At 43.9% G+C, this 7,996-nt stretch overlaps 1 protein-coding gene across 1 annotated transcript in view; it reads right to left on the bottom strand.

Annotated features, from left to right (window-relative positions):
• MYO16 (myosin XVI) overlaps positions 1-7,996 on the bottom strand; it is a 461,549-nt gene that overhangs the window by 220,272 nt on the left and 233,281 nt on the right. The window contains exon 16 of the mRNA XM_077754002.1: positions 1,176-1,287. Within this exon, the coding sequence (XP_077610128.1) occupies positions 1,176-1,287 (112 nt within the window). The remainder of the gene's footprint in view (positions 1-1,175; positions 1,288-7,996) is intronic.

The raw sequence follows: 7,996 nt of genomic DNA, 5'->3' as shown, positions 1-7,996 counted from the left end.
AATAAATGAGAGTTACTGGAAGACAGACATATACAGATTGGATAGTTACAGAGAGAAGAAGATACTGTATGATTTATTCTAGAATTCCCATCTCTGAATGGGGCAAGGGTGAAGTGCCCAGAGCTATTTCACTTAGGGCGAGTCCCCATCTCCCTGCCCTTCCCTCCCCACCCCTTCCTACACCTCACCGCCCCGAGGACTGTATCTATGTGGACTAGGGGAAAAAGCAAAGACCCAAATCCATCACCTGACGGCTCTAAGAAAAAGAACATATTTAAATGAATAAGTAAATCTGGGGTTAGGCACTCCAAAGCTACCCATGCAATCTTACATCAATCGCTAGTGAGGCACTCCCTGTAATTCAAAACTATGCCAAACTGAACGAGGAAGGGACAGGTAATTTGTGAAGAGGAACCTGAGGGAACTCTGAGGGGCTCCAGACTTTGCTCATTCCATAGCTCTCGTTCTGGAGACCTGTGCTGTCCGATTCAGTAACCGCTGACCACACAGGCTGCTTCAGTTTAAATGAATTACAACCAAGAAAAATTAAAAATCCATTTCCTCATTCACACTAGCCACGTTTCAAATGCCTGCTAGCCACACCTGCCCCCACCCTACACTGTGAGGCCTAGATCCAGAACATTTCTACGATGACAGAAATTTCTACTGGAGAGCCTTTTAAATGGTAGTCGCGAGCTTCACGATGCTTGCAGGTGTTAATTCTTGAAGAAGAAGAAGAAAAAGCTGTATGTTGCACGGAGATAAAACTTCAACAAGTGGATTAGGTTACTTTTCAAAGCGATTATTAGTAGCAAACAGTTCTTTGCCTTTGTTTCCTCTAGAGTTGGTCAATGTAAAGTTCGTTGACCTGTTTTGCTCACAGGGTTCATCTGGCCAGAGGTCTCCTTGACCCCCTTCTTGAAAATAGATGCCCCTCCTCTTCCTATTTGTCTTCCTAGCGCCTATGACCCTGGACCCTGTGTTTACATCTATCTCCCCTACAAGAATGTACACTTTAGGAGGCAGAGACTGAGGTCTAGTCTTTGCTGAATCACAAGATTTGCGACAATACCCGGAATGTAATAGGGACTCGGTAAATGTTTTTGATAGAAAACCTTGGGTAAATTAGGACAAGGTTGGTTTTTCTCAGTGAAATATTTGATGATAGGACTCACCATGTTACTGAAGCCAACTACATTCAGGGCTTGTTTCAAAAGAGCGAATTTCTCCCTGTTCAGAGAATGCTCTGCTGTTGATACATCTTCTGGCCGGGGCTGGTTCAAATACCTGTTAGGATAAAAAAGCACACAGCCTTATGGCTTGGCTTGTGGTCAAACTTCAGTGGTTAAAAGTCACTTCCGCCATATTTGCTCTACAGAATAATAGAAGTCACCTGGACATTGTGTGCCCTGTGTTTACAAGGTTTTGATACATAATAGCACATGATGTTTCAGGAAGGAAAAAAAAGTTCTTGGTGTACCAGAACCTATTTACACTGTTTTACTTGGTTCTCACCTTAGCTGCACCCTTCTTACTGAAAGGAGAAGGTCACAGGTGTTTTATGCATTCCGTACAGAAATTGGGTGGCTCCTATCATATGCTTTGTAATGAATACTTTTATGAAAGATTTTTAATTTAGAGTAATGTATTATTTCTTCTTGTCAATATCCTTTAATGATGCAGTGGTTGAGTAATTTGTTGATTTATTGCTCTCATGCAACAAACACATAGGAATCATTTCCCAAATATACAGATGTCGAGGCTATAAAGGTAGAGGGCTCATCCCCAGACACTCGGCAACAAGAAAGGCAATGTATTACTGTGCTCAGGAAAGAGAGAATATAATATGCGATTCGCAGCATGGAAGTAGAATGATGGAGATGAACAACGGTGTTTCCAAGTGTTCAGGAAAGGGACCAAACCCAGAGTGGATGGTACGAAAAGCCTACAAGACGGAGAGAGGCTTCTTTCCAAGAAGTAAGAATTTCCCAACCAACTTCGGGACTTAAGGGTGCCCCTGGAATACTTAGCAACATGTACAAAGGCACACGGTGTTGACCGTGCATGGTGTACACAGGAACTCAGGTATGTTGGCAAAATGGTAGCCTAGGGTGAGAGAAGCAGAAATTGAGGTTGGAGAAGTAGTCAGAGTTTTGGGTCTCTTGCAAAAGACCTTCCATTGGGTCTGAGAAATGATGGGCAGCCCTAAAGGTCTTAAAAGGAAGAAATGGTGTGATTAGATTGGTGTTTGAAAAAGAGTGTTCTGACAGCCCTGGGAAAGATCCCTGGAAAGGGCAAGGCGACTAAGGAAGCCGGGTGATCCAGGGAGACCAGCAGAGGTGACGGGGAGGGGAGAGAGGTGTCCTGGAGGCAGAACCTGAAGGGTGAAGGGACAGACCGGAGACAGAGGAAAGGAGAGAGAGGCATTAATGATTCTTTTCAAGACTGCATCTCGGGAAACAGGGTAGAGAGTCAGCCCAATCAACCAGAGTGCTCTCAGAAGGAAGGGTATGTTTTTGAGAAAGTCTTATATTTTACATTAGTCATGTTGACTTCGACCACCTTGTGGAAATTCCAGTAGAATTCCAAAAAATAATCGGCTGGAAAGACCTGACATTCAGAAGAGACTAGAAAATAAGATCTGGAAGTCATCAACACGCAGATGACCAAACACATGTGACTGGATGAGCTCACTCCAAAGAAGATGCTAACATTTTCGGGATGAAGAAAGAACTGAATGTTCAGGAAAGGGGTAGGAAAATTAAAATAAGCCAGAGCCATCCAAACAAAAAGATAACATTTTCAAGAAAAATTGATAGGGACAGAAAAGAGACACAGACACAAGGAAATGTGTGGTGGTATCCGGGGAGGGAGGAGGAGGGGCACAGAATGCAGCTGATGGTACAGCTTCGAGGACTTCTCGTCTCTCAGTCCTAGCTCAGAAGCATACAAGTGAGGCAGTCTCGCCTCTGGGGTGGGGACTGGAAGAGCCTTTGGAATATTTCCATGCTGACTTGGAAGCCCATAGAAGATCCAGGATAGAAGGTTGACAGAAAGGGAGGTGTAGGGGATCTGAAGCGCAGAAAGTTGCTAGAACAGGGGCGCCTGAGTGGCTCAGTCAGTTGAGCATCCGACTCTGGGTTTTGGCTCAGGTCATGATATCATGGTCATGAGATCGAGCCCCAAACTGGGCTCTAGACTGACGGAGTCGGTATGCCTCCCACCATAGAACCGGCCCAGCCTCTTGACATGCCAGCTAAAGTGATAAATATGAGTCCAAAGACTGCTGGCATCTCAGAGCAGCAGAGAGGCCACCACTCTGAGGCTTCAGTGATTCGAGGAAAGGAAGAGGTTGGGTCTAGATGACTAGATGAACTTGGCTTGCGGAAGCTGTACGAATCGGAGATGTTTGCTGTGGAGAAAGGACATGACTGCCAAGCAGGGAGCCGTCANGTCGGCGGTGGGGGGGGGGGGGGGGGGGGCTGGAGCCCCGCTCACGTGGTGCTCGCTCTTTCTCCAGGGGTCTCCTCCCTGTCTGCTGTAGGATGGCTGGGATGGGGGTTGGGACGGTAGAACAAAAGGTAAAGGTCAAGGTCATCAATATTAGTGAGAAATTGGGTTAGTTTGGTCAGCCATTTTGCCTACAATGTGCAAAGCTTTACTGACTAAAAAGGCTTAATTAAAGATAGGAAATTGCAACAACTGTCGATTCTTCTAGTTCCCACCGTAGTTTTCCATCCAGCTCCCTGATGCCCTCTTTTCTTTCCCACCTCCTCGTTGACCATCACAGAGGTTACGAGTCCACTGTTCCATCAAGAGAGACCACTGAACCTCTTACAAAGAACAATGGGCTCCTGTTGACACGGCAGAGTCAAATGTGTGGAAATACCACCATTTCTTTTAAAAATCTTAAAAAGGAATCCATTAATAAGCCCTACCTATGGCCATTTCAAATATTTCTTTAAGCTGCCCCATCCCCCGCGTGATGTGTCCTGATGGCAGAGAGTTTACACTGGCCGTGACCTGCTCCGTGAAGCAGTGAGAAGAACCAGAATTTTCGCTTCTGTTGCATTCTGGACGGAGGAAACCGGGTGAAATTAATCCTAGTAGCTGCAGACTGGGCTGTTAAGAATGCAACGGTCCTGGAGACACTCAATCAAAATCGGATTGTAGAGGACAGTTTGCCTCATAGAGGAACAATGCTTTAATTTGGGTTGTATTTTTCTCTGTGGCTTGAAAACTCGAGGGCATGAACATGACCGAAAGAAAAATAGAACTCAATGTCTTCTAGACAAATTTAAAATTTCTCCCACTATTCGATAATGTCCAAGATGATTTCACCAGAAGCATTGTTCTTAGCTGTCTGCAAAACTGTATCTTAAAATGCAAAGGTATGGGGGGTGCCCAGGTGGTTCAGGTGGTTGAGCATCCAACTCTTGATTACGGCTCAGGTCATGATCTCGCAGTTCCTGAGACTGAGCTTCTCGCTGACAGCAGGGAGCCTGCCTGGGATTCCCTCTACCCTTCGCTCTCTGCCCTTCCCCCACTTGTGCACACACACGCTCTCTCTGTGTCTCTCTCTCCAAATAAATAAACTTCATTTTGTTTTAAATTTATTTATTTGGAGAGAGAGCTCAAGCATGAGGGGGGCAGGGATGGAGAGAGAGGGCGAGAGAGAATCTGCTGTCATTATAGAGCCTGACAAGGGGCTCAAACCCACAAACCATGAGATCATGACCTGAGTCAAAATCAAGAGTTGGGATGCTCAACCGACTGAGCCACCCAGGTGCCCCTCTGACGACATTTGAAACTAAAGAATTCTCCACCTTTAGTTTATGGTGATTTTATAAGAATCCTGAGATGCTGTGTGTGGTATGGTTGTTACACTCAGCTTGTCACGCATGTGTAGAATACAAATATGTCCTGGAAATAATGCACCTCGTACATGTGGGCTGCTTTTGGTCACTGTGCTCTTCATCAGTGAAGCTTTTAATCAAATAAATAACTAACTCAAAGGAACATTTTGAAAACTTTCACCAAATGTTATTAACAATGCAGAATATTTTAAACTATAAAATATGCTTTTCTATTCTTCTACACATAAAACAAATAGATAAAAGGAAAAGATCATAGCTCTCACCACTTGACTATTTTCTACTGATAAATTAAAAGAATGCCAACTCAACAGCCACAACTGCAATGTTACCGTGGTTATTTCCAGATGTTTTTAAGCCTTGGAAACAGGTGACAATGAGTGTGGGTTATGGGTTATGGACTCTCCTATGGAAGTAGTTCTCCACTGATGTTTTCCCGTAATCTCAAGACAGTGCTTGAAGACCCCTCTAGATGAATTCACAAGTGTTTCATCTATTTCCAACTTCTCACCTAAAATTAATGGTCCCACAACTGCCGAAGCTAAAATCTTACAACTCAGTGTATTTTATCTTATCTCTTTTATGACTCGAACTAAGACAGGCACTACTAGTCATCTTTTTCAGTCATCTCCTAACCCACACCTAACGCAGATGAGTACGGTTTGGCAACATACAGGTATCTCAGAGTCCAGTGTCAGGAGCATCAGAGATTGTCATTTGTCGAACCAAGCATCTTTGTCAGTTTGTTTTGACAAGGTTGGCAAATCAAGGATATGCTCTGGATGATACTTCTATAACGGCACAGAAGAGTAACATGTCGGTTGTATAATGTTAAAACTGGATGGATTAACACTGTTTGGCTAATTCTACTCAACGGGAAAGGTGGTGGGAATGAATTGTTCCCGACTGGATGTTTTAGAAGCACTGCTTAGGTTAATCTTCCAGTTGACTTTGAAGAGAGGAGCTACCATTGCACCCATGTAAGGTCTAAGGGAGCTGAAGCTTCTGGAATGCCTCCCAGCTGTAAGTGGCCTGGAGCCTCCAGGACCTCCCAAGCTCAAGTCCAAGCTTCCTGCAGGGAAAGCCCTGTGCTCGCCTGGGGAACCAAAAGGTGAGTGTCTCACAGCTCGGAGAAGCATCAGGAAATCCGCAGAGTGGGAGCTGCCTCTGCATAGGGGTCTCTGCCCCTGTGGGAAGGCTCCCAGTGACATGCCCAGACACGCTTGGACATTAGCGTGGAGCTCAGTGTGGTTATGATTAACCACCACTGGATGGTGAGGCACGGTAAAGAATTCAACCCTTTAGATCAAAGAGACAAAAACATACATCCTACCCCCAAATTCACTGCACACTAAGGTGTAGCACGAGTGAATAAAATCCCAAGATTTAGTTGTTTCACATATCAATCTGCCCAAAGGCAATATGTAAATTTAGGCTGCATTAATGGTAAATCCACAGACACTGTCATCACAATCATCATTATAAATATGACTTTTCATTGAGAATTTGCTATATAATAGTTTTTACATACATCCAAATATACCTTAAGACTCTAGACAGAGGTAGGTGTCAATACAGCATAGGAAAATGTTTCCTCATGAAGCAACTTTCCGGATGGCCATGCACTGATTTTCAGGTAGTGAGCTCCCTGTCATTAGTAGTAAGCTGAGGCTACACAGCCATTGAAACAGGTTTGCTGAAGAAGAGATTCAAGGATGAGAAATCACGTTGCACTAGGTGACCTTCAGGGCTGCTGGATGCTCGAAGCTACCTGACTTCGGTGTGTGCCTTCATGCCACCAAAGTGTCTGATTCAACTCTTTGTGCTTGCACGCCAAGCATGATGCGCATGTGCACATGCATGCATCTGTGTGACACACATGTGCACACTCCTAAGCCATATTTAACTTTAACTCACGAAACATCATTTATACATATAAAAACTATCATCATAAGAACACATTTAGCTCTCAAGAGAACTGCAGACAGTTCTACTTATAGTCTCATCAAGAAGCAAGTAATTAAGTGAGGCCAAGTTAGAGGTTACAAACCTTGAGTAACACTCTACGCTAGCTCCTCAGATCAGTGGTGGAGGAAAGAAGTGAAAGGAAACAGTAAACGAGGAAGATGAATGGAAACAGGAAAAGTTTACCCTTATGTTTTCCCATGTGTTTAAATGTGGACTATTTAGTAGATAACTCCATTGTTACCTGAAACAGGTAGGGATAAGCTCATTTAGTAGGTCAGTCATGTCCAACAGTAGAAAATTAAGTTTTATGATGGGAAATTTGTATCCATCCTGATTTCTGGAAATAGAAGAAATTTTTTACCAAGGAGCAGCTACAGGGCACCATGTTTTTCTGAAGACGCGCTGAAGCGCTGAAGCGCTGAAGTGCGTGCTGTTCTTCCTCTGAGAAAAGTCAAGCTTTACTAAATGCTCTTAGGTTTCTTTAACAAATAAAGGACAAAACCACTGTGGAAATCAGGTGGTTCTATTTTGTAGAAATTTTGATAACACTGTTATCAAGCACATAAAGTCATAGTTTTAAATAACTGAAGATCCTTGATCACACGTGTTAGGTGAATTGGTAACCACAAGGAGACTTGTTAAATACCGCTTCTCAGCAGACCTTGACTTTACCATTGTTCCTGTTCATTTCTTCCCTCCAAATTTCTTTTAAATACTTATTTTGAGAGAGAGAGAGAGAGAGAGAGAGATCAAGTGAGCGAGCACACCCCAGCAAGAGAAGGGACAGAGAAAGAGGGAGAAAGAGAATCCCAAGCAGGCTCTGAGCTATCAGTCCAGAGCCCAAGTCGGGGCTCAATTCCACAAACCGTGAGCTCAGGACCTGAGACAAAATCAAAAGCTGGACGCTTAACCAACTGAGCCACCCAGGCTCCCCTCTTCTTCCCGAATTTAAAAGCTAGTTAAGCATGGCCAATCCTTCTCAAGGCAAATTCTAAGAAAAGTAACTTTCTAGGTTCCTCACTGATGAATCACACAAAAGTCCTAACTGGTGTGAAATGTGTTACTTAATAATGTTTCTAGTAGGCAGGAATTTAAATGCAGGTCAGGACAGAGAATCAACCGAACCCCACTCTTGTCTTGGCAAAGCTCAACAT

The sequence above is a fragment of the Crocuta crocuta genome, unplaced genomic scaffold (assembly GCF_008692635.1).
Source record: "Crocuta crocuta isolate KB4526 unplaced genomic scaffold, BGI_CrCroc_1.0 scaffold31, whole genome shotgun sequence".
In the NCBI taxonomy this organism is placed as follows: Eukaryota; Metazoa; Chordata; class Mammalia; order Carnivora; family Hyaenidae; genus Crocuta; species Crocuta crocuta.
The sequence above is the reverse complement of the archived record's forward strand: the minus strand, read 5'-3'. Positions and strand labels throughout refer to the sequence as shown.